At 44.3% G+C, this 27,500-nt stretch overlaps 1 protein-coding gene across 1 annotated transcript in view; it reads left to right on the top strand.

Moving 5' to 3' along the window:
- The window catches only part of pik3c2g (phosphatidylinositol-4-phosphate 3-kinase catalytic subunit type 2 gamma), a 40,140-nt gene that overhangs the window by 2,168 nt on the left and 10,472 nt on the right, over positions 1–27,500 (top strand). The window contains exons 4-22 of the mRNA XM_083763199.1: positions 190–301; positions 2,115–2,185; positions 2,605–2,668; positions 2,868–2,993; positions 8,006–8,036; positions 10,016–10,199; positions 10,733–10,855; positions 11,122–11,250; positions 12,512–12,626; positions 15,306–15,439; positions 16,600–16,788; positions 17,600–17,693; positions 19,398–19,492; positions 20,351–20,531; positions 21,473–21,574; positions 22,530–22,622; positions 23,812–23,941; positions 24,905–25,041; positions 27,021–27,190. Coding sequence (XP_083619325.1) covers positions 190–301; positions 2,115–2,185; positions 2,605–2,668; positions 2,868–2,993; positions 8,006–8,036; positions 10,016–10,199; positions 10,733–10,855; positions 11,122–11,250; positions 12,512–12,626; positions 15,306–15,439; positions 16,600–16,788; positions 17,600–17,693; positions 19,398–19,492; positions 20,351–20,531; positions 21,473–21,574; positions 22,530–22,622; positions 23,812–23,941; positions 24,905–25,041; positions 27,021–27,190 — 2,280 coding nt within the window. The remainder of the gene's footprint in view (positions 1–189; positions 302–2,114; positions 2,186–2,604; positions 2,669–2,867; positions 2,994–8,005; positions 8,037–10,015; positions 10,200–10,732; positions 10,856–11,121; positions 11,251–12,511; positions 12,627–15,305; positions 15,440–16,599; positions 16,789–17,599; positions 17,694–19,397; positions 19,493–20,350; positions 20,532–21,472; positions 21,575–22,529; positions 22,623–23,811; positions 23,942–24,904; positions 25,042–27,020; positions 27,191–27,500) is intronic.

Here is a 27,500-nt window from a genome sequence, read left to right as displayed (position 1 = left end):
GCTGGGTTTGTGTTCATTTTACAGTGATGAACAGCTGGGTTTGTGTTCATTTTACAGTGAGGAACAGCTGGGTTTGTGTTAATTTTACAGTGATGAACAGCTGGGTTTGTGTTAATTTTACAGTGATGAACAGCTGGGTTTGTGTTAATTTTACAGTGATGAACAGCTGGGTTTGTGCTCATTTTACAGTGATGAACAGCTGGGTTTGCACGAGAGCGTTCGGACGTACCACAAGTTCAACATGGACGTCCCCGTTCGCCTGCTGCATGCGGACGGACTTCGACACACGCTGTACAGAGATGTAAGTCACTCATGATGTCACTGATGATGTCATTGATGATGTCACTGGTGACTTTCAAACGCGATCTGTCAATCGTTCGCCTGCACCGCTCTCCCTCCCACTAGCTCCTTCCTGTAAAACTAGACTAACACTAAAACATTCCAGGTGACTAAAATGTGACTAAAACTAAATGAAAACTCTTGAATTGAACCAGTTGAATCACTGGGGTCGACCTGTGTTGACATGCAGCCACCATATGTGCCGACGCGCAACAGGACACCACACTGGGACGAACGCTAAAACCGTTTGGTTTTTTTGGGCCGAGACGCAACAAAGCTTCACCCAGCCAGAGTGCTTCTCAAGTGAGCACAGTGGCGGAGCGGTTAGAAACGGGGACACCGCCACACACACATTGCGGGGCCAGGACAGGTCTGATTCCCACAGGCCGACTCGGCTACATGCTCCATTTGGACCCCCAGTGGTCCCCTGGCCCTACACTGAGAGACAGTGTTAAAGGACCACTTCACCACTTTTCAACCTATCTTCATATAATAGGTCCTCACTAATAATCATTGTGCAAAATTGTGCAATTGTTTTATACTCGGTCTGTGTCTCATAGGAGGGCTGTGGGGCAGTTCAGAAACCGTCTTCCAGTGACATCATCGATGGGGAATACAAGTTAATAGAAACTGCAGGCTTTCTAGTCCTGAGAAGTTGCAATGCGAAAATGGAAGCCATCGTTCTCACGATAATGAAAATCTAAGTATTTTTTCACTGGAAGACGGTTTCTAAACTGCCCACAGCCGTCCTATGAGACACAGACTGAGTAGAAATAAATCATGCCATTTTTTCATGATTATTAGTGAGGACCAGGACCTATTATATGAAGATAGGTTGAAAAGTGGTGAAGTGGTCCTTTAACAGTGTCTGCAGGTCAAAGCTGAACTGTCTGTCGTTATCAGGGCTATAAAACTTTGCCCTGTTTACCAATGACGACGTGATTGTTTGACAGCAATAAGGACACATTCCATGCTTTTACCGTGCGTGTGTGCGTGTGTGCATGCGTTGTAGTGGCAGGAAACTCACCCCCTGAAACCCCCTCAAAGACCACATTCTTCTTCTCCTTCTCCGTCTTCTCCGTCTTCTTCTTCTTCTTCTTCTTCTTCTTCTTCTTCTTCTGTTTAAAACCTTTCTCTCCAGAATACATTTCAGTCTGACTGCTAATATTGATTCACTCCAGTGATGCTTGTTGCTTGCGGAACTCGGCTAAAGCCTCCTGTCCACATCACTGGTGTGCCAATAATCACGGTAAATCACACCCTCTCGTGCACAGCAATATTGCTTAAATACAACCCTTGATACTGCCAAGCAGGGAGGCATTGGGTAGTAGTAGTCCTAGATAGTAGTAGATACTATTTTGTATGACCCTTCCAGGGGAATCGAACCCCCGACCTCCCAGTATCAGCATGGACACTCTAAGCACAAGGACACTGAGCTGGTGTATTTCCCAGAGTACTGTGCGTGTTTTTTGTGTATTTTTTCTTTTCTTTTCAGTACATATTAGACTTCTGTGATTTATTTTTGTGCTTGTATGCCTTTGATCATAGAGCAGTAGATTGGCAGGAAATGGGGAGAGAGAGAGAGAGAGACGGGGAGTGACACGCAGCAAAAGTCATGAACCCATTCTGACCTGAGATCAGATTCTTCTACATCCTGAAAAAGCTATGTTTCTGTGTCAGTCGTTCTTCGATTTAAAGAAAATAGCAGACATACTATGCTAACACCAAAAGGGGGTTCTCGCCCAGAATGGGTTAACATTGTGCTTTAATCCCAGGCAGAAGATGCGGCAGCTCCTTGTCATCTCTACCAGCTCCTGGGATCAGCCTGCGTCCACGACGTCTCAAGGTGACATGACCCAACACCACGTGTTTCAGAACATTATCGTTTTCATGGAAAGCTATTTTTAATGAAAAGTTCACAACATGTCACGTTGTGGGGATTTTAGTATTTTAATAGCCGAAGCAATGTATAGAATCGGTATGTTGTTCTCACTGTCGTCCAGAATAGATATAGAATAGATTGTGTGGCTTTTCAGAGAGTATAGCGCACACCGTTTTGCCTCTGTCAGCCTATTCTAATTATTCTGTCTGTCTGTCTGTCTGTCTGTCTGTCTGTCTGTCTGTCTGTCTGTCTGTCTGTCTGTCTGTCTGTCTGTCTGTCTGTCTGTCTGTCTGTCTGTCTGTCTGTCTGTCTGTCTGTCTGTCTGTCTGTCTGTCTGTCTGTCTGTCTGTCTGTCTGTCTGTCTGTCTGTCTGTCTGTCTCAGGTTGAGCATACAGGATGTTCTGAACAGCTACCGCAGAGAGGTTAAACAGCTCATGAGAAATCAGGTGACTTTAGAAATAAAGTTCGCTCCAAAGATTTGCGCTACATTTTCACGATTTTTCTAAAATAGCAGACCTACAAGCTCGTAGCGCGGCACTCGGTGCCGCGCTATGAGCTTGTAGATCTGCTATTTTTCAATAGCTAAAGCATAGCATGATACTTAAAACACCAAAATGGGTTTAATGACATATTATTATTCTACAGACTGGGATGAACGTCAACGTACTCGTGGACCAGGTGCGGACCCTCAGCAGTCTGATCTGTGGGGTCTCCTCTCAGGGGCTGGAGGAAGCCATCGGCACGCTGAACCGAGTCAAACCCAGCGCACTGGTAAGAACGCACGCACACACACACACACACACACACACACACACACACACACACACACACACACACACACACACACACACACACGCGCACGCAGCTAACCTGGTCCTTTAATCCTGTGATGCTGTGGTTTCTCAAACATTTTCATGTCAAGGACCCCCCCCTGTATGTAATACTGTGTGTATTTGGCCGCAGGGGCGGGGGCGCATTATTGCAGCTGTTCTGTTCTGACATGCTTCTCTTCGTGTGTGTGTGTGTGCGTGTGCGTGTGTCTGTGTTTAATGGTTCCACGTAGCAACCTGTTCATAGCAGCCCTCATAATGTGCCACAGCCACACCTTGTCCTCCACCGCAGATATGCTGTTTACCTCCTCATTCCTTGACAACAGGAATGAGGAGGCGTCACAGACCGGTAACAGAGCGGTTGTTTAAACGTCAGTAGACCGTCTATATATAGACATTTAAACAACCGCTAATCAACGTCTAATCTAAGAATAGACGTCTAAAAAAAAAACGTTCATTTTTAGCCGTTTTTTTTTTTACGGCCCTTTAGACGAATATTAGACGTCTATTAGGCCTCTTTTCCACTATGGGGTGGAACAAGAACCAGAACTAGAACTTTCCAGATCCCAGAACTACCAGGAACCTGTGAAGTTCCAGAACCAAGTTCTGCTTCTGTTTCCATATAACCAGAACCCAGAACTTTCAAGCACCTGTTAAGTCTGCCACCCCCCCCCCCCCCCCCCCCCCCCCCCCCCCCTATTCCCCCACTGCTGAGTAGCTCGGCCGGCAGGCCCCCCACCCCTTGGCACGGCCGGGGGGGTCCCGGAATACAGAGATATTGATGTTTAAATAATGACTGGTTATTATTCAACAGTGGTGGAAAGTAGCTATATATATAGTATTGTACTTGAATACATTTCGGTCATTTGAAAATAGACAAACTACAAGCTTGTTGAGACACGTGAGCTTGTAGATTGTCTATTTTCACATTTATTTGCTTTATTGTACTTTTTTAAACCAATAATATGAACAGCCAGCCACATGCCACAAGCTGTCACATATATTTCCTATATATAATACATATACTGTATATGCACATACTGTAGTTTATATGAACATGGATATATGCAGCATACATTATATATAGGCTATATTTGCCAATATGGATTTCCTTTCCATGTGGGGAGTGGGACAACAGTAAAACACCCGTTTTAAAGGCATTAAACCAGTTGTTCTCCAACCTTTACCTGTCTACAATATTTTGCTTAAACTGCAAGAGAAAAATATATCTCATATAGGCTATAGCTCATATGATGATAAATGATAACCCACCTTTTGAATATAGCATTTAACATTGTGTGGTAACTACTTTAACCCTGACATCCTGATTTTGGGCATGTCATTATAGGCTAAGAAGAAAGGACAATTGCTGATCTACAAGGTCACAACATGCCATAATGTGTTGTAGCTTTTCCCCAAAAATAAGTTTTGATAAGTGACTTATTTTAAAATGTGTAGCACAGTGGAATAGAGTAGACAATATATGACACGTCAAGAGTCTATTAGTACTGTAGGCTATACATTTGTGTTCCGGTAATATCATTGATCACTTGTTTTGCATGTCCGTGGCAAAAATAAAACATTAATGCAAATGTCGATCACATGCACAAGCTGGCATAGTGATGCCCCCGGGTTCAGATAGCTGCTGTACTATCATGGTTATTGGTGGTGAAGGCAATACTAATAATGTTAGTCTGGATATGTGACAATAAAACACCTTGAACCTTGATATATCAAATCCTGTGTTGAGGATCACACAAGAATAGCATGCACTTTATGAACAAAATAACACCCAAACCAGCCAATTAATAGGTTTCATAATTACAGTCTGCTTGAGGTGTAATGCCGCTTTAAACAAAATAGCAGACAGTGGCACTGGTACATATCTGAACTCATCTTCTCCTCCTACAGTGCATGTCAACCACATTACCACATACCAATCGTTGCATAGAAGCAGCATGGTTTTGTTATGCGTACACACCCATGGTACTGTGCCAAGATAACTCACCAATCAAGATAAACGCACGCACACGCAGTCAAGTTGTCTTCTACCGATGTTAACCATCTCAAACCCTCACCCTAACCTAACCTCCCACGGGACAGCACACCTAACCTAACCCTTAACGCTCACCAACCTTAATCCGGTCGTCTTAACGCACCCCACACCAACCTTATGTCTAACCAAAGGATGCCTCCCGAGCCACTTCCAATGTGATTGAACTATAGGCTCTGGGGCTGACAAATATTAGCCCCAATGTTGAGTAAATCAACAAAGGTGTGGCAGCACCAGGAGAGTGTGACCCAACTTAATGTGTTAATAATAATAATTTCGTTTTATGAAGGTTTACAAAATAATACTGTGAATTAATTGCACTAGCAAAGTGTAACATGCAGTGAGGACGGAACGTTTGTTCTATCCCAGGTTCTCTGGGGTCCCAATATAAGGAGCGCAGCTTCCGGTTCCCCTCAGTTACATTCTGGAAAGAAAAGCAACACTCATTGCTCCGTCTTTATCCCCGTTTATTCAGGTTCAGTTTTATTAATGAGGTACTCAGCAGCCCTGAGACCCGTAACAGAGGCTTGTCATGTCAGCTGTCAATCAATCAACTCAATGAAGGCCAATGGAAGACGATTTTTTGGGCTGTAAAACAATATGCCCATTTTGACCTATTTTGTTTTTCTCACAAATATTTGATGCTGCTGCTTCCAGCAGAGGCCCACAGCAGAGCATACCCTGCTCTACGCAGGGTATGGCAGCACCCTGGGTCCTAAGGCCTTCAGGAGGCTGAAACCCTGTACTGGCATAAGCCAGTTGGATGGCCTCCTGCACAATACATCGGGAAAGCCATACTTTAGTAATAGGGTTTCCTTTAGCTCTGGTACCCCATGTCACAAATACCCATACCCTTCCTGAAGGGAGATGTCTTGGTCATGTACAGTCTGAATATTTCATATATTTTGTCAGGTGTGCGCTGTGAACAACAAGTGTGACTCAGCCTTTTTACACATTACCACATTTAACCAGACAAGGAAGGTAATATATATATATATATATATATACAAGGAACAAGGAACTGAAAAATTATACTCTGGGAAATCGAAACAATAAAGTTCCTTTAAGGACAGTTCCGTGAGTGCTGGTATTCTCTTGTTTAACAGGTTATTCCCAGACCGTGCACCCGATAAAATACATTAAGATGAATTGCAGTCGTGCCTGCTTCCTTGATGCGTGGTGAGACGAGAAAAAAAGGACGAGACGAGAAAAAAAATGCGATGAGAAATAAAAGACGAGATGAGAGAAAAAAGACGAGACGAAACGAGAAAAATAAGACGAGACGAGAAAAAAAGACGAGAGGAGCTGTTTTGGGGGGAAATAGTATACCATCTAATGGCAATTTCATTGGACAAAAAATGCTGTCTGTATTACTCTTATTACACTATTACACTATTATACTTATTACACTATTACACTAATATACTTATTACACGATTACATTTATTACACTTGCACTTATCGGATTGAGGGAACATAGGGCTGAGGGAACATAGGGTCTGTTTTGAAATGGGAGAACATACTAGGGCTGAGGGAACATAGGCATGACCCCGAATTTAATTCTTCCAATGTGTAGTATTGTGTACAGCACATTTCTAGCAATGATATGCCTAATGCCTTGCCCTGAAAAAGAAAGAAAATTCTGTTCTGGCAATTTAGAATAGATCATATGGCGCTCTCGCGCGCAAGCACGCAAACACGACACACGCACGCAAACACACGCAAACACACATACACACACACACACACACACACACACACACACACACACACACACACACACACACACACCCCTATCTGCAGTTAGCCTAGCTGTTAGCTGTAGTGTAGAACAACAACTGCAAGCAAACAACTCGTCGCAACAGCTTTATGGCTCTCTCTCTCCCTCACGCACACACAAGCTCTGTCTCTCCCTCTCTCGTGGCCATAGTGTTTCTGTGTGCTTTTCCAGGTTATTTTTCTGTGTGTCCGCTGTCGCTGTGTCGCACTTAGGAGTTTAAAATGTGCGCTGTTGTGTTGTGTGCGCTTCTCCTCGCTCCGGTCTCCTCAGTGCTCAGGGTGCTGTCACCTCAGCTCGACCAATCGAGAGCAGCAGCGCTGCTGGCCCCGCCCATAGGTTCCCAGAACTCAGTGTTAGTACTACCTCAAAAGCAGGGCCGAAAAAAGGTTCTGAGAACCTGGTCTGAAACCGCGCTGTGCGCTGTGGAAACAAACCCAGAACTAAAAAAAATCACACCAGTGTGAACCAAGTGGTGCAACTCCCGTCTATTGGTTCTCTGTATCGTTCCAATTTGTATCGTTCCAATTTCTTCTCTGTATCGTTCCAATTTCTTCTCTGTATCGTTCCAATTTCTTCTCTGTATCGTTCCAATTTCTTCTCTGTATCGTTTGCGTCCAGCAGGTGGAAGCCATGTCACATACTTCTCTCGTTCCAATTTCACGCATGCGCACACCACTCGTGCTCACACAGGTACACACGTACACACGTACACAGGTACATGGACATTGCATGCTGGATGTAGAAGTGGTTGCACCACTTAAAAATAGGTTCAGGTTCTGGAAAGTTCTGGTTCCACCTTGCTAGTGGAAAAGGGGCCTTAGACAAAATAAATGCTCAGTGGGGTACTGGAAGGGAACCTGTGACAACCAGGGCCTTTGCCTGGCCTCCCTAGTGTCACCCATATGGGACACTACTGCAGTGCTTATAAGTGTGATATGAGCAACACCTGTGGTCAGGTGTTGTTGTGTGATGATATGTTACTGTACCTCCTCATTCCATTGAAGCGTGTGCGTGTGTGTGTGTGTGTGTGTGTGTGTGTGTGTGTGTGTGTGTGTGTGTGTGCATGCGTACGTGCGTGCGTGCGTGCGTTCGTGCGCATGCATGTGTTATTTCCTTGTAGAGTCGTGAGGAGATGTCTGACTGTGAGTACGGTAAGTCTGTTGACATTTCATCTCCTGTATTATTAATGTTATTATTATTAATAATCTTTGCATTATTATAAAGAATTCCCCACAGTGATCAATGTATGATGAATGTTTTGGATTTCCTCACCTTTTCCGTCAATTCATTTATATACAATTCCCCTCATATTCTTTCCCTCGTCTCTGCTGACCCCTACTGGTGTGTTTGTTAGGTACACAGGTGGAAGACACTGGTTCAGTGCATAAACTACTACTACGGCAGGCTAGAACAGACAAACAGTATATATTATGTTTTTATTCATATTTGCGATGCGATGCGAACATCCACACCAGTGCTGTTTTTTGGCAGCACATTTTAATTTTAGTTTTAGTTTTAGTTTTAGTCTCTTGAGTAGTTTTCATTTAGTCACATTTTAGTCACCTGGAATGGTTTAGTGTCAAGTCTGGTTTTAGTCGACTAAATATCACGAGATTTTAGTCGACTAAATCTGCAGTTGGTTTAGTCGAACAAAATGTATTTTGATGCCTTCGTAATGACTGTTGTTTTTTTTCACTTGCTGAAAATAGCCGATCTACAAGCCCACAACGTGTCGCGCCTGCGACACGTTGTGAGCTTGTAGATCGGCTATTTTCAGCCTGCAACTAATTGTAAAATGACTTGTCCACTAGTCCCTTCCTAACATTTTAGTCTAGTTTTTTATTTGTTGACGAAATTGTCAGTATATTCAGTCTTAGTTTTTGTCATCATAGCTTCCATTTAGTTATGGGGGGGGGGGGTACTGACAGGGCACCTGGTAGTGGTGTATATATAGGTGTATACTTAGTTATTTGAATATGGCCCATCTACAAGCATTTTTTAAGCATTTAAAGAAACCATATATTTTCTATAGTCTTGTCTCGAGCGTTCTCCTTACTTTCTCCACTCTGTCTGTCTGTCTTCACCTCTGTCTTCACATTCGAAATCATTCGAATGTCGAATATATATGATTTAAGATATGAATATTGCAGCCTAATATTCTGTAAAACTTCCTCTTTCTTTATCTATATGGGTCAGTCCTGTATGGGCCGCGGTTGGTTTATTACAAACGTTGTCAACGGGGCTATGATTCAGGGCGCTTATCTGTTTCATTTAGTTTTTCATATGAACGTCGTATAAAAGCATATGAGTATGCGGACGTCTCTGACGTTTATAACAAACCAAACCGTTTGAAAATCGGTTTAAAATTGAGCAAGTTGTGGTTATTTAAAAGTACATCATGCCCCACAGACACAATGTTATGCTGCCCCGAGGTAAGATGGCCGCCACGTAGCGACGTCGCTCTCCATTGGCCAGAGCCAAACTGAGCCATCTAGCTTTCTTATCAATAGTGGTAGCCACGGTGACGACCTTTGCCCTCTGTGTGTGTGGTAGCCACGGTGATGACCTTTGCCCTCTGTGTGTGTGGTAGCCACGGTGATGACCTTTGCCCTCTGTGTGTGTGGTAGCCACGGTGATGACCTTTGCCCTCTGTGTGTGTGGTAGCCACGGTGATGACCTTTGCCCTCTGTGTGTGTGGTAGCCACGGTGATGACCTTTGCCCTCTGTGTGTGTGGTAGCCACGGTGATGACCTTTGCCCTCTGTGTGTGTGCGGTAGCCACGGTGATGACCTTTGCCCTCTGTGTGTGTGTGTGGTAGCCACGGTGATGACCTTTGCCCTCTGTGTGTGTGTGGTAGCCACGGTGATGACCTTTGCCCTCTGTGTGTGTGGTAGCCACGGTGATGACCTTTGCCCTCTGTGTGTGTGCAGTAGCCACGGTGATGACCTTTGCCCTCTGTGTGTGTGCGGTAGCCACGGTGATGACCTTTGCCCTCTGTGTGTGTGCGGTAGCCACGGTGATGACCTTTGCCCTCTGTGTGTGTGCGGTAGCCACGGTGATGACCTTTGCCCTCTGTGTGTGTGTGCTGTAGCCATGGTGATGACCTTTGCCCTCTGTGTGTGTGCGGTAGCCATGGTGATGCTGCACCAGGCACTGACGAGGGTGCTGCAGGTCTTCTTCCACAACTTCCAGTCAGACTTCCGGGGTCAGGAGGTCACGCCCCGCCCACCCAGCCGCGACGCTCAACAGAGCCAGGAGATCCTGCAGTTCAACATCGCCGCCCTGTACAAACTGCAGCCCATATGGATCATCAGGTATTACCATTTTTGGAAAAATTGCAAGAGGGCAACTTGTCTGGCCACGCGAGACTTACGTTTGTAGTCTGGCGTTACCAGACTGTTGATTCTCGCACTTGACAAATGTCTGGAGCAATGGAAGAGCTGTCATGCGTAAAGCGATAAAGCGGAAGTGGAGCCGGCCTCCCCGCTTCCATTTCGTCTTTACAGTCGCAAAGATGTATTCTAATAGAATTAGAAATCATCTAAGCATATACAGCCTGTTGCTTAGCAGAAAAGAAAATAGGAAAATAAAACTGAAACGTTTTACTTTGGCAGCTAAGGGCCGATTCATACTCCTATTTTACCGCTGTAGAGCCGAAATGATTTCGGCTCGTCAACATTTTTCAGCATTTTCAGCCGACTTTAGGACGGTACCCCCCCCCACCTCAAATGACGTCACATTGTAGGCTCTACAGAGCCGAACCGACTTTTATTCGGTTCGGCTCGGCTAGTTTTAGTTTTTGACTAATACTTCTCCATTTTCCCCCGGTGTGTTTCTTTTTGTGTAGTTTTGACCACTTCTCCATCTCCTGTGTGCTCTCGTTTGGCGGGAAGAAGATCAGCGACAAAGCCGTGTCGGAGAACATCAGCTGCGCCCTGTCGCTGGGCAACAAGATCCAGTGCGACCGCATGTAAGGACGGAACGGGCGGCGCCCCCCTCACCAATGTTACCACCTCAATCAACCCATCTACAAGTAGATGGGTTTAGACTTGTTTCCCCAAATGGGCATGTCACCGGAGGTGAACTAATGTTCTACTGTGTGTGTGTGTGTGTGTGTGTGTGTGTGTGTGTGTGTGTGTGTGTGTGTGTGTGTGTGTGTGTGTGTGTGTGTGTGTGTGTGTGTGTGTGTGTGTGTGTGCGGGTGTGTGTGTGTGTGCGTGCGTGTGTGTGTTTAAGGATGGTGTTTCCAGTCCCCGTCAATCAGCTTCCATATGAGTCCATGTTGACGTTTCGCCTGCTGGCTTCCAAACAGGGCAAGAGTCAGGAACTGCTGCGCTGGGCCGTGCTGCCCCTGTACAGCCACAGGTCATAACTTTATTAAAATGCCATGCTTTATGTACAGTCAAACAGGTCATAACTTTATTAAAATGCCATACTTTATGTACAGCCACAGGTCATAACTTTATTAAAATGCCATACTTTATGTACAGCCACAGGTCATAACTTTATTAAAATGCCATACTTTATGTACAGCCACAGGTCATAACTTTATTAAAATGCCATACTTTATGTACAGTCACAGGTCATAACTTTATTAAAATGCCATGCTTTATGTACAGTCAAACAGGTCATAACTTTATTATAATACCACCATACGGTAGGCACAGTCACAGGTCATAACTTTATTAAAATGCCATGCTTTATGTACAGTCAAACAGGTCATAACTTTATTATAATACCACCATACGGTAGGCACAGTCACAGGTCATAACTTTATTAAAATGCCATGCTTTATGTACAGTCACAGGTCATAACTTTATTAAAATGCCATACTTTATGTACAGTCAAACAGGTCATAACTTTATTATAATACCACCATACGGTAGGCACAGTCACAGGTCATAACTTTATTAAAATGCCATGCTTTATGTACAGTCACAGGTCATAACTTTATTAAAATGCCATACTTTATGTACAGTCAAACAGGTCATAACTTTATTATAATACCACCATACGGTAGGCACAGTCACAGGTCATAACTTTATCATAGTACCATTGCATGCGACGTGTCAGACTCTAGGTGTTTTTTTATGATTCTGAATCCATTCCCAAAGCATTCGTTTTGCACGAAAAACACTCCATGGGCTGAAAACGGCCTTAGCCGTCATCACAAATGTGATGAGGTCAGCACATTTGGGCACATTTGGGCAAGTGGATATGGCCGGATTTAGGCCAAGGAGTGTTTTTTCATGTAAAACTAATGCTTGGAATGGATTCAGAATCATGAGAACCCACGTCACATGCTACTTAATGCATAATGCATAATGCATAATTTGGAAAATGTTGCTTTTATAGGTTGTCTATGGTGTGGTATACAAAAAAAATTCCATAACTTTTTTTTTGCGATGTTTCCGGCAGAGCAGGCCTCTCATTCTGTGGACCTTAATGACGTGTGTGTGTGTGTGTGTGTGTGTGTGTGTGTGTGTGTGTGTGTGTGTGTGTGTGTGTGTGTGTGTGTGTGTGTGTGTGTGTGTGTGTGTGTGTGTGTGTGTGTGTGTGTGTGTGTGTGTGCGTGCGTGTGCGTGTGCGTGTGTGTATGCGTGCGTGCGTGCGTGTGCGTGATCAGAACTCTGGTGAACGGGACAGTGTTACTCAGTATGTCCATGTTGCCTGACGTGCCTCCATGCCCCGCCCCTGCCTTGACGGACAGCCACAGGCAGCCAACCGGAGTGGTTCTGCAGGTCTGTTTTTTCTTTTTTTTTCTCCAACGCTTCCGATTCCAATTTCGCTCTTAACCCATTTAGGCCTGACATTGAAATTTAAAAGAATGTCTTCTAAATCATGACAGTTTTCTGGAATACCTATGTTTCTATATCAGTGGTGCTCAATATTTCATGTCAAGGACCCCCAGGATTCTATGTAATTGGAGGCCAACCCCCATCTGAAAATATGTTGTTCCAGGGACCTTCCAGAAGCAAAGATTTTAGTTAAAATGTTCACTCTGTAATAATATATATTCAAAGATTTGAGTCACATTTTTTCACGGTTTTTCAAAAATAGCAGATCTACAAGCTCGTAGCGCGGCACTCGGTGCCGCGCTACGAGCTTGTAGATCTGCTATGTTTTAATAGCTAAAGTATAACATAATGCTTTAAAACACCAAAAGGGGTTCCCGCCCCCACATTGGGTTAAAAATTCCAATTCCGCTCTTAATCCAGAGCGATTTACAGTAAGCAGGAACAAAAGACTGCATGGTAATACATCAAATACATAAAAGGAAAAAAGTCATCATTAATCATACGTACGCTAAGAACAGTGGGATATCTATATAATGCATACTGTGCATTCTATAGTGCTGCTGGCAGAATCATAAAAAAATCTGTGTGAGCCAAATGTTGGGCAAATTACTCTGGAATAGGAATAAGCTACTAGTCATCTATTAATGCTCCATTAAAAATTAATATTACACGGCTTGGTTAAATGCTTGATTTTGATTACAATTTTCAATTTAGGCATTTAGCAGACGCTCTTAATCCAGAGCGACTTACATTAAGCAAGAACAAAAGCATGGGAATACATCACAAAAAAGCATTTATCATAAAACATGCGTAAGCTAAGAAAGTAACAGTGGAACAGTGGAAGTAACAGTGGAATATCTATATTATGAGACTATACATATACATATACATATGGTCAGTCACTGAATTCAGCGGTGTGTTATAACTGGCTCAATAGCAGACTGCTGTCTAATCAAAGCCTCTTGATTTTTGCCCTTCCTAACATGGCAGCACATAAACAAACACGTTTACAGCTAAACATTGCTCTCGAGAATGTTTTGAAAACGTTAGAAGCGAGAAATAGACAACGTAGTAAAAACATTTATTCTATGGCATAAATTAAAGGTATATATTTTTTGTTTTGTTGTGATAATCCTCCCTACTATAGAGTGTGCTGACCATAATATAAATATATGGAGTTCCTCCCTGTCCCCAGTTAACCCCTGGGGGTAAAAAAAAAAATGTAGGTTTCGTTTTTGGCTAGGTGGCCCAGCCTTCATCCAATCAGGATAGAGAGGGGCCTTCTGCCAATCATGATCGAGCTGGGGGCGGGCCTTGGTGTGTGTGTGTTGTTGGCCTGTCACGTTACATATCTACAAGCTAGTGTCACACACCGCAATGTGTCAGTAGCATGTAGCTCTATACAGTATGTAAAATCTACAGTATGTAGATCTAATTGTACTGGCTTAATCTATCGCGGTCAAAAACAAATCACTTTATATAGTTACTTGGATTAATAACTCCTATTATTACAGTTGTGTGGCTATTATGATACATTTACCTTACTAGTTACTGTGGAAAGTAATAGTATAATAATATTGTCTCTGTCGGGTGACAACATCATATAATGTCCAAAACTATTACTTTCAGAGAAAATTGCAGAAAAGTAGCAGAACTTTATGGATCTGCTACTTTTGAAGCTTTTGTGTGACACTGTAGTATGATCATAATAGGGCACTTATTTTATGAAAAATCACACCCTTGTGAAGTGAGGGTCCCCCTGGCCAGCCGGGGCGCCTGATGTAGGGGAAAGGAACTGGTTGGAATAACGTGTTCCTTCCACACGCTACGTCCAACCAGGGAAACTCCCCCCTGTCAGGTGTAAAGGAGCAACTTGGACACTCAAGCATGAAGGAAGCATGAGTTAAGTCCGTTGCTCTCCCCAGGTTGGCGGAGGGTGTGTAGAGCCCAGGATCACATTAGATGATTGACACAGGGGTGAAAAATGGGTTACAAAATCGTGGGATAAAAAATATATTAAAAAAAAAAAGTGAGGGGCGCTAATATATTAAAGTCTAACTCATGTTGATTAGGTGATGTAATGGTGATGTAAAACAAACGGTGCAGACACAAACAAAAAATGCCATTAACAATAAAGAGACAATATGACATAATGAGGGACAATATGACGTAAATGTTCCCTTCATTGTCAATGGCGTTTTTAAAACAAACATTAAACCTGTATATAGTACAAAAAAGTACAAAAAGTTAAGTAGGAGGTTTCTACCTGACGACGATATAATATACTGTTACAGTTTTGGGCTAATATATTACTGTCTTTAGAGACTAAGCCCTAGATCTTGCGCCACCCCTTATCCCTAAACTTATTTGCCATTTTTCACTATTTCTAAAACATTTTAAAATAGTACGAATAGCCGATCTACAAGCTAACAACGTGTCGATGTAGATTGGCTAGTTGAACTATTTTTAAACGTTTTAAAATAGTAAAAAATGGCAAATAAGTTTAGGGATAAGGGGTAAAGGGTGGCGCAAGACGCAGGAGCCCTAATTCTCTGTACGTCTGTGTGCCTGTATCACCACAGATCTAATCTCGTCTCATGCTATATGCCATTTCATCTCCAGCTGGAGTTTCCAGATCAGACTGAGTGGAGGTACCAGCGCCCCGTGGCTGTCCCAGACTCCACAGCCTTCAGTCCGGCTTGTGAAGAGCTCCGCAAGAAGCTCTCCGCGGTCTCCAAGAAGCACTGCCTCTGCTTGTGAGTCACACTGTATGACTCTGTGAGTCACTGCTTCTGTCTTGGAGTCACTGCTTCTGTATGTGAGTCAGAGTCACTGCCTCTATTTGTGAGTCACTGCTTCTGTCTGTGAGTCAGAGTCACTGCCTCTATTTGTGAGTCACTGCTTCTGTCTGTGAGTCAGAGTCACTGCCTCTATTTGTGGTCACTGCTTCTGTCTGTGAGTCAGAGTCACTGCCTCTATTTGTGAGTCACTGCTTCTGTCTGTGAGTCAGAGTCACTGCCTCTATTTGTGAGTCACTGCTTCTGTATGTGAGTCACTAGTCACATTACAATACCCTACATCTCTTCTCACTCACTCACTCCACACTTAGTCCTCCAGTCCAAGCCGGAAATAGTTTTGTCCCAAATGGTAATGTATATTTTGGAGAAGCCGAGGCCGGAAGGGCGAATGAGCTCTCCAAGCCGATTGGAGCATCAAACAGTGAGTGTGTTAGGCTTGCGCTTCAGCTATTCGTCCTCTCGCCGGAAGTGTTGACTGCCTTTCTGTCCTGTTATTGGATGGACCGTCTCCTCGGGCTATGGGAGGGGAAACCATGACTACGCTCAGTACGCCGTCTGTGAGATGGGGTAGAAAAGAAGAAAAAAAAAGAAGCACTGCCGTCATGTCGTGGACTTCAAAGGGATGTTTTAGAGACGACAAAACGTTGTTATGCGTGCGCATGTCCTAAAATGTAAAGGTGTGTTGAACGGCATATGGGTAAAGATATAACCATTTTGGACTGAGGTCGATAAAAAACAAGGCTTCGAAATCCAACTTTTTTTTCTGAAAAAAAAAAATTAACATAATGCTTGAAACAGCAAAAGGGGTTCCCACTTCCCGCCCAAAATGTGTTAAACTGCAGATACACTAAAGTGCATTTATATCATTCTGAAAAACAGTGGTCAAACTCAAAACTACTGAAGCAACAAATTAACGTGGGTTTGATTTAGATTTTAGCTATAGCTGTTTGTGACTCAAACTCGGACTATGCCTGAAAAGTGAGTCAAAAGGGCCGGTCTCATTGAAAATGAGCTATAGGCTATAGGTGTTTTATCGCTCCCCGTTTGCAAGGCCCTAAACAGTGATTGAATCAGGTCTTTCAGCCTATCAGAGACTGACAACGAACCTTGCCTTTCAGCCTATCAGAGAATGAGAAGGCCTTCCTGTGGGAGAAGCGCCACAGCACAGACGGAGGGAACACCTTCCTGCACCTGGTGCTGGGTGGCGCCCCCCGCTGGACGCCTGAGGACCTGACGGAGATCTACACCATCCTCGAACACTGGCCTCTCCTGCAGCCAGAGGAGGCGCTGTTCCTGCTCACTGACAGGTAGAGAGCAGCTTTCACCTCACAGAACAAGAACAATGTTGGTGCATGACGGTGTTGGGTGAAATCAACCCTCACGGCTTTCTGACAGACAAACTCCGTCTTTTAAAGTGAACGCGTATGGTGGAACTGGGGTTTATGCTAACAGCTAGCTGCAATTATAGAGTTAATGGTACTTCCGGCAGTCTTCCGGATGCTTCAAAACGCCACTGAGCAACTTCCATTGAAATTAATAGCGGGGTGGGCGGGGCTGTTGCTCCCGGTCCTCACTGTATCCTTTATAACTCTATGCATGTCCTCAGCGTTACAAATCTTTGTGTAATAGGACGTTTCTTTTTTTATATATTTCTTTACATTAACAACCACAAGTCTCCTACCGAAGATTTTTTTTCCCCTTTCTTTCTTTACATTTTTAACCTGCGATTTTGTAAACCATTTTTCACCCAGTGTCCCAATTATTGCTTATAAACTGTAATCCTGGCCGCTATACCCTCCCTCTGCCAACCTGGGGAGAGCCCTGAACTGAGCTCATGCTTCCTTCAATGCATGAGGAGTGAGCAGGCAGCTTCTCATCACCTGACAGGGGGTAGTTTCCCCGGTAGGACGTATAGCACGTGGAAGGAAGGTTATTCCAACCAGTCCCTTTCCCCTCAATCAGGCTGAACAGGGGGAGGCAGTATAGAGACCAGGATTACTGCATGTTTTGGGGTATACAGTACCTACCCTAGGGGACACGGGGAGAACACGCAAATAACTCCACACAGAAAGGGATATTGCATTTTGCGTTGACGTCAACGTTGTTTCCGTCTCGCAGTTTCCATGACCAGACAGTGAGGGGCGCTGCCGTTCAATTCTTTGAGCAGATCAGTGATGGAGACCTGGAAGAGTTCCTACCGCAGCTGGTCCAGGTAGGGTCGTCAACAGTCAGTGGTGGAATAGGTATACTCATATTTTTGAGAGGCGCTAGCCCCTCCTATATACAGGTTTAATGTTTGTTTTTCCTTAAACAAACATAAAAAAAACCCGCCATTGACATACACAGAGTGTAATGTTTGTTTGGTCCATGTTTGTTTTGTCTGATAATTACGTCATAAGAGATGTAATATATATCTGCTGTTGGGAGGAAACCTCATAACTCCAAAATGTTCATTTTTCAGGAAATGATAAATATACATTTTTCAGGAAATTAAGAAAACCTTATAATTATAAAACAAAGCAATACAGCCTCATCAAAGTTGGTGTTGTAACTTTATATATTGTCAATTACTTCCACGAGAGGGGGAGAGGTGGTGGAGTTAGTCGCTTTAGCAGACACTTTGAGGGTCCAATGGAGTTAAGAGGTTTTGTCCAAAGAACTTTTTACTACTTTCCATTGGTTAAATATTTTCAAAACACACAGACGTAAAGGGTGTTCAATTGCACTGATTTATGACAAAAATTCAAAAACCTCAAAAATGGAGTTATGAGGTTTCCTCCCGACAGCAACGAATTATACATTGGTAGTACATACTGGGGGGGGGGGGGGGGGGGGGTCCCTGGACATACTGGGGGGGGGGGGTCCCTGGAACATCATGTTCTCAGAAGGGGGTCCGGCGGCCAAATACAGATAATTCTTGCGGCCCTTGCCGTGAAATAGTTTGAGCACCACTGACTGACATAGAAACATAGGTTTTTCATGAAAGGTTTATTGTCAGGCTGCCGACCCGGAATATGTATGTGGAACCAAGCAGGTGATCGAACACAAGAATGACTGGTATAAAACACTTTACTTAACCCATTCTGACCTGAGATCAGATTCATACGAGGTTTCCACTGGACACACACTGGTCTGATTAACCCATTCTGACCTGAGATCAGATTCTAGAAATGTCAGTCGCTCTTCGATTTTTCAAAAATAGCAGACCTACAAGCTCGTATCGCGCCACTCGGTGGCGCGATATGAGCTTGTAGATCTGCTATTTTTCAATAGCTAAAGCATAACATGATGCTGACACCAAAATGGGTGCCCGTTCAGAATGTGTTAACTTAGGAGCAAAAGAACACAGGATACGCCACACAGGGCAGAGTATCCATAGAGTATTAAAAGGATAGAGACTAAACTGGCGCGAAGCTCCGCCCCCTCCGCTATTCATGTCAGTGGAAGTTGCTCAGTGGCGTTTTGAAGCACCCGGAAGGCTGCCGGAAGTACCGTCTATTTCCGCATTTTTTCGCTGATTCAGCATTTGGGCACCAAACTTTGGTGCCCAAATGCGGAAGTGCAGCTGGGCTTTAAAATTGAGCGCTCGGTTGCACGGGGTTTCCTCGTCAAGAATCCACGGGTCCGCCTGCAGTCCTTCCTCTTACCACTAGGGCCCAGCGCTTCAACATTGTGCCTAGCTGGCCCCTTGCTTAAATCCCATAGTCACTAATAGGCACAATAGCCCACAGCTGTGTTCCCAGGAGGAAACTGTCTCACAGGTAGGGTGGGGGAGGGGAACACACAGGGTAGGTAGGAGAGAACACAAGGGTGGCGGACCAGGCATGGGACTTTCTGGGACAGGACGTGACATTTATAGGATTAAGTATTTTTTTGTCTAAATGGTAAAGTAGCGTGTCCTGTCCTTGTCCTGCAGGCATTGAAGAACGAGTGGCAGCTGGACGGTGCTCTGGTCAGCCTGCTGTTGACCAGGTCAATGAAGAACTTGAGGATCGGCCAGCAGCTGTACTGGTGAGGAGCGCAGCTGATTCAAATCACCATTTTTCATGTTGTCAAAAGGAATATGTGTTTTGCGGACGGTTGTCTGTCGCTGTATATATTTGGCATATCGTCTCTGTCGGGTGCGAACCTCATTATGTCCAGAACTGTTAAAAAAAAGGATAAAAGAAAGAAAGAAAAGGTAGCAGATCTACAAGCTCCAAACACGTCACTTCGAGCTTGCAGATCTGGGGAGACAAGTCAACAAAATATATCCACATACGTACACATGTATTTATTATTTTATTTATGTATATGTTTTGTACTGTGTGTGTGTGTGTGTCAGTGTTGTTTTTGGCAGCAAATTTTAGTTTTAGTCATAGTCTCTTCAATAGTTTTAATTTAGTTTCAGTCACATTTTAGTCACCTGAAATGTTTTAGTTTTAGTCTAATTTTAGTCGACTAAATATCATAAGATTTTACTCGACTGTTGATTTAGTCGACTAAAATAGTAAAATGTATTTTGGCGGGCCTTGATGCCATCGTAATGACTGTTTTTACACTACACCAAGTGTACAATGACTTATACTGTATACTGGATCTCTTGTCCACTAGTGTCTTCCTAACATTTTAGTCTAGTTTTTATTCATTGACGAAATTGTCAATATATTTAGTCTTAGTGTAGTCACCATAGCTTAGTTTTCATGTTGTTTCTATTTAGTTTTCCTCAGTGAAAAAAGGTAGTAGATGTCTCAGTCGACGAAATCAACACTTTGTGTGTGTGTGTGTGGGTGTGTGGGTGTGCGTGTGGGTGTGCGTGTGTGTGTGTCTGTGTGTGTGTGTGTGTGTGTGTGTGTGTGTGTGTGTGTGCGTATGCGTGCGTGCGTGCAGGTTGCTACATGACACTCAGGGAGACGGCCGGTACCAGGGCTGGTACAGTAAGGTTCAGGCCGCTCTCAGGCACAGCGCTGGAGGAGCGCTCAGGCAGGAGCTGGAGAACGAGGCCCGCCTGGTGGCCCTGCTCACGCAGACCGCCCTGAAGGTCCGGACCGCCGACAAGACCCGACGCAAGGTATATACCCCGACCCCTAACCCATTCTGACCTGAGATCAGATTCATACGAGGTTTCCCACTGGACACACACTGGTCTGATTAACCCATTCTGACCTGAGATCAGATTCTAAAAATGTCAGTCGTTCTTTGATTTTTCAAAAATAGCAGACCTACAAGCTCGTAGCGCGCCACTCGGTGGCGCGATATGAGCTTGTAGATCTGCTATTTTTCAATAGCTAAAGCATAACATGATGCGGACACCAAAATGGGTTCCCGTTCAGAATGGGCTAAACCCACCCCGAATTTTCGTCACCGCTATACCCCCTTTTCGTCACCGCTAAACCCCTTATCCCTAAACTTTTACTATTTTGCAAAACATTTTTGAATAGTTAAAATGGCCAGTCTACAAGCTGCACAACGTGTCAATGTAGATTGGCTAGTTGAACTATTAAAAAATGTTTTTCAAAATAGTAAAAAAAAGAAAAGGGCAAAGAAGTTTGGGGATGAGGGGTTTAGCGGTGACGAAAATGGAGCCCTATAACCTTTACCCATCCCTAAACCCCTAACCCTCACCCCTAAACCCCTTCCCCAAACCTAAACCCGACGCAAGACCTGAACCTTCATCATCCTCTCACCTTGACCTCGTCAATCACTTATAAAGTCACTTATATTATCATTCATCCAAAGTAATATCTGCAGTCATTCAAGACCACGTTAATGATGATTAACAACTTGGATGTGTATAGCGCTTTGTCAAAAGAAGTTATAGTTCTTTACAAAACAAATGGCAGAGATAATTAATAACCATAAAGAGATCAAATAAAGAAGAAATCTGATAAAAAAGATTGTCGATAAAGTTATGTTAATTAAAGCGAGCAGCATCGTTCTTTCATAGCACCGTTGTTATGTGTCATAAATAATATAAATGACATGACAACACATGTGTTTCTGTGTACGCAGGAGGTTTTGAAGGAAGAAAAATGTAAGCTGGAGTCTTTCTTCAAAGACGGGACGACGTGCCGCCTGCCCGTGAACCCGGCCGTGCACGTGAAGGCCCTGGACGTAAGAACAACGTTCAAATCACTCTGTCTAAAATCACAGACGACCAAACGCTTCATACAAATCAACATGTTATTTGCCCAAGTTTAATTTCAGAAGAGCTGTAGATTCGAGCTCACGTGATGACGTGATCCGTCTCAAAAGACGAGATGTTCCAGGGAAGTACATGGGTATGGGTTGGAACCATGATCAGATGTCAGTCTAGAATAGATGCCATTCCGTTAACTTCTGGTTAACAAAAACATTACAGGCTCAGTGAGGGAGAAATTCTTAACCCATTTAGACCCGAGGATGATTCTACAAAAATGTCTTCTAAATCCTGACAGTTTTTTCTGAAAAACCCTGTTTCTGTATCAGTGGTTCTCGAACTATCTCATGTCAAGGACCCCCAAAAAGATATGTAATTGGCCGCCGTCTGAAAGTACGTTGTTTCAGGGACCCGCCCAGAAGCAAAGAGTTAAGTTAACAACGTTCGCTCTGAAAGAATATATATTCTACAAGCTCGTAGCTCGTAGCTCGTATGAGCTTGTAGATCTGCTATTTTTCAATAGCCAAAGTATTATAAAATGCTTAAAACACCAAAAGGGGTTCTCGTGCAGAATGGGTATTTATTATTTAATAGTGAATGTCGAGCAAAGAATAGCTTCCTTCAGCGAGTCAGGTAGCTTGATGGATGTTTATAGCGTTGACACATGGGATGTAAAGGCGGTGCAGTCTAGTCATCTGCGCACAGACCGTTTGCTATACTTTACACCCCTGTTCTACATCCCAGTGTACTGGACTATAGCCCAGAAGGTATACCGCGTGTATATTTTGGGCTGTTAACACCGGATTCGACTGGTTTTTAGTAGTGTCAGACATGGGCTATCTTTGTTGCAAGTGTGTTCATATCGTGTGGAACTTGGGGATGCCGGCCATGCACTCTTTGCCATGCTCTCTGTCTCCCCCCCCCATGCAGGCCTGCACGGTCTACAACTCAAACGCCGCTCCGCTGGGGGTCACCTTCGTCTGCAGCGACCCCCTGGCCAAGAACGTCAGTGTCATCTGCAAGGTCAGGTTTCAATGACCACTCACCACCTACAAGGCACTGAACAATCTGGAATGTCCCGTATATATAGACGAATCCAGGAGCGGGTCTCATGGTCGCAGCCTACGTATTTCCTGTAGGCGGACTCGACGTAGCTGCGGGGTTTAAACCCTCACCAGGCGCACCTCTTCTACTATAGTGAATGGCAGAGTAACTGATGTTAGTCTGCCTCAAACGTTACTCTTTTACCTGCTTTTTACTAAACACTAACATTACAAAGATGCCCAGAACATTGGGATGAACCTGTGTAGTTTATGGCTGCTCCAACAGTAGTGGCAACATTAAAAAAAATAAAAACGAAATGTCAAAATATCCACCGCGGTGGCTGATACCAGAGCCATTGAGTAATGGTTGAGACGAAGCAGTGAAAGGTCCTGAAAGATACATAACGTCAGTCTTACCCAATACCCAATCTTTCAGTGTTTTATGAAAACAATTGCTGCTGTATTTTATACCTCGTACTAAGCATTTAAAGTATGAGGTATAAAGTACAGCAGCCTTGTGTTCATAAAACAGAAAGATTGGGTATTGGGTAAGACTGACGTTGTGTATCTTCCAGGACCTTTCACTGCTTCGTCTCAACCATTACTCAATGGCTCTGGTCTCATCCACCGCGGTGGATATTTTGACATTCCGTTAATGTTGCCACTACTGTTGGAGCAGCCATAAACTACACAGGTTCATCACGATGTTCTGGGCATCTTTGTAATGTTAGTAATGCAGGTAAAAGAGTAACGTTTGAGGCCAACTAACATCAGTTACTCTGCCGTTCACTGTAGTGGAAGAGATGCGCCTGGTGAGGGTTTAAACCCCGCAGCTACGTCGAGTCCGCTTACAGGAAATACGTAGGCTGCGACCATGAGACCCGTTCCTGGATTCGTCTATAGAGCGTCGCAGTGCCGCCCCCTTTCATGACGACGCCAGGCCCAGGAAATTAATCCAAATGCATTTTTCCCATAGACATTTCAAAAAGTAATTATTTTGTTTTGTGTGTTAATGTGTGTGCGTGTGTGTGTGTGTGTGTGTGTGTGTGTGTGTGTGTGTGTGTGTGTGTGTGTGTGTGTGTGTGTGTGTGTGTGTGTGTGTGTGTGTGTGTGTGTGTGTGTGTGTGTGTGTGTGTGTGTGTGTGTGTTTGTGTGCGTGCGTGTTACAGACGGGGGACAACCTGCGTCAGGACATGTTGGTCTTGCAGATCGTCCGGGTGATGGACAGGGTGTGGCTCCAGGAGGGGCTGGACATGCGCATGGTCACCTACAGATGTCTGTCCACCGGCACAGACCAGGGTCAGTGTGTCCCTCTTATTGCCCTTGAAGGTATAGAGCGTCGCAGTCCCGCCCCCTTTCATGACAACGCCAGACACAGGAAATTTTAAATAAATACTTTCTGAAAAGTCTATGAGGAAAATGAACGGGGATTTATTTTCCGGGTCTCTCGAGGGGGCAGGACTGCGACGCTCTATAGACGTAGTGAATTAAGTAATCCCTCACTACCGTTGGCGGTATTGACGTAATTGTTTTGTTCCCTATAATCAGGGGCTTTGTTTTAAATAATGTAGCAACTTATAGCATGTTTGGCTAACGGCCGATGTCCTCTACCTAAAACCGGCTGTAATCCTCGTGTGCACGGTCTCGCACGCACAGTCGCGAGCTTAATTTGACTTCGATATAAAAATAAACGATGATCACATAGCATTGCGGACAGATGACTCTGTAACACAGTGCAGAAAGATAGTGGATGTTGATGTTCCGTTTAACCGGAAATGACATCGCCAGATTTGCTCTATTCGGTCAAAATCGGCATAATGGTGAAGTTACCGCCACCATCAGGACTGGGTGTCTAATACTATAGGATTTCTCTGTGAAAATGAGATATAGTAGTGTGTATATCACAGATTTTCTTCTATTGGCATTAAAATGATGAATTAAAAATATGAGTAGTGCAGGTAGAAGGCACAATCCACTGTTAATTAGGGTGGCCATAAGGGGGTTTAATGTCCACCTGCGAGAATGAGGTCTATAACCATCACCAACTCGGGTCTCCTGGATCGCGTGCGTGTGTGTGTGTGTGTGTGTGTGTGTGTGTGTGTGTGTGTGTGTGTGTGTGTGTGTGTGTGTGTGTGTGTGTGTGTGTGTGTGTGTGTGTGTGTGTGTGTGTGTGTGTGTGTGTGTGTGTGTGTGTGTGTGTGTGTGTGTGTGTGTGTGTGTGTGTGTGTGTGTGTGTGTGTGTGTGTGTGTGCGCGCGCACAGGTCTGATAGAGGTGGTACCCAAGGCGGTGACGCTGGGTAAGATCCAGCAGGAGTGGGGCCCGGGGGGTGTGCTGCGCGAGGACACTCTGGAGAAGTGGTTCCACATGAAGAACAAGACGGAGGAGGACTACGAAGAGGTCAGAGGTCACACAGAGGTCACACACGCAACACAACTGAAAAAAAACCCTGAGTTCATTTAAAGGAGCACTTCGCACATTCATTTTCAACCATGGACCCGGATGAAGGCCTGCATGAGCCTGAACGCAGTGGGGTTTTTTCTTTCTTTCTTTCTTTGCTAAACTAAAAGCCAAGAAATAGGCTTTTTACAACAACTCCACAGTGTGGAGCGCCTTGGACAAATAATTACAAAGAAGAAAAAAGGTACAACCCTTTTTTGCTGTATTTTCTTCTTTGTAATTATTTTGTCCGACCCAAAATATTGTGTTTGTTGTCATGAGTTGTCACGATCCGAGTTGGCTTTGTTTCGAGGCTTACATATCTTTAAATAAATTATTTTTGAAATGTCTAATGGACACTTAGGTCACATTCTCACCTAATACTTCGGTAGACTCGATGCGAATGGGCGGAGAAGTTGGGATTCTTGCATATTTAATTTGCTGCGGTTTGCCTTCACACTGTCATCCGCTGCAATTGGAAACGCAGCAGGGGGGACCGTTATCCCTAAGTCCCTACTGGTGCTCCCTACTCCCCAGTCCCCACACAGTGACAGCACTCCATGTTTACGGCACAGACAGACAGACAGACAGAATATTCTGTAGGCTATAATACACTGCAGTGTTTTTATGCAATTGATTAATGTATTCGTCCTCATTTCGATCAGGGCTTCAGTCTCCTCATTCGACCACGTCTATCTATCCACGGTAACGGGGCATCTTTGCACTGCGTAAAATATGCCTTCTCCGTCTCCAACTGTGTTCAGCTCCTCACCCGCCACATTGTTTGCTTAATTTCCTTTATTTGCTGCGGATTGCGTTCACACCTGCACCGAATCGTAATCAAGTGCGATTGGAAGCGAAGCGAAACCCCCGTTTTTGCTCGGAGTAGAATGCGGTTCTTTGATACGCATTAGGATTCGAACGAGCCTTCACACCTGCCAAACGAAGTGCACTTTCTGACAATGCGCAGCGGGATTCGTTTTAACCGCAGCAAAGCTTTCTGGTGTGAATGTCACCTTAGTGTCTTTGGGTGCCTTGTAGTTCACTGAGAACGACAACTCCCATGAGCTATCATTCTAATTGAAACACACAGGTGTGATCATTCATCCAATCAAGTGATGAACATATATTCTGTCCTATGTCACTTTTTGATTATGCCTGAAGAAGGTAAGTAGACCGAAAGCTTGCTAAATAAATACTTTGATTGTGCGCCGATTTCTGAGTGTGCAGAGCTTCTCTTTATTTTTCTCCTTTTCCCTTTGTTGACTCCAGCACCTCACTTAAGTTTTTTCAGCAGATGAGCGGTGGTTCTTTTTTTACAGAAATGTCTATGGGGAAAATGCACGGGGAATTATTTCCCGCGGCCTGGCGTGGTCATGACAGGGGGCTGGACTGCAACGCTCTATAGGCTGTAATAACGTCAGTAGTATAGAGGGTATGCGCGTGACATCATCATCATACCAGGAAGTTATGCGGGAACACTTACTAAGTGGCAAAAAACTACTTTCTGGCCTTGACAACCCACACATCTAAACATAGAAGTCCTATCTGTTTGCATTAAACGATGTTAAACGACGTTAAACTGAATTTGTCACTCATTTTGCCACTCGATTTGCCATTCACTTTAACCCATTCTGAACGGGAACCCATTTTGGTGTCGGCATCATGTCATGCTTTAGCTATTGAAAAATAGCAGATCTACAAGCTCATACGAGCTTGTAGGTCTGCTATTTTTGAAAAATCGAAGAACGACTGACATTTTTATAGAATCTGATCTCAGGTCAGAATGGGTTAATCAGACCCAGTGTGTGTGTCCAGTGGAAACCTCGTATGAATCTGATCTCAGGTCAGAATGGGTTATGCATGCGCATACCCTCTATTGTCCTATACTGGGCTGTTTCTAATAAGCTCTGCGCTGTGTTAATTATCGCCCTCTTCAGGCGGTGATGAACTTCGTGCACTCGTGCGCGGGTTGGTGCGTGGCCACGTTCGTCCTGGGCATCTGTGACCGACACAACGACAACATCATGCTCAAGCACAGCGGGCACATGTTCCACATCGACTTCGGCAAGATCATGGGCAACGCGCAGAAGTTCGGCAACATCAAAAGGTCTGTCTGTCCTGTCCTGTCTGTCTGTCTGTCTGTCTGTCTGTCTGTCTGTCTGTCTGTCTGTCTGTCTGTCTGTCTGTCTGTCTGTCTGTCTGTCTGTCTGTCTGTCGATTTATGGGGGGCGGGGGGGTGGATGGTGGGTGGAGGAAACATAACAACACCTGCTAGGCCAGTGGTTCCCAAAGTGGGTTCCGGCGGGGACGACCCCCAGGGGTCCCCTGCAGCTAAATGATGGTTATAGGAACCAAATGGACCCGTATGTGGGTCTGTAACTCTGAGAGTGTACAAATGGAACCAAATGGACCCCAGT

The sequence above is a fragment of the Protomyctophum parallelum genome (genome assembly GCF_964188405.1).
Source record: "Protomyctophum parallelum genome assembly, chromosome: 4".
Classification (NCBI taxonomy): Eukaryota; Metazoa; Chordata; class Actinopteri; order Myctophiformes; family Myctophidae; genus Protomyctophum; species Protomyctophum parallelum.
This window is presented reverse-complemented; position numbering and strand designations above follow the sequence as displayed.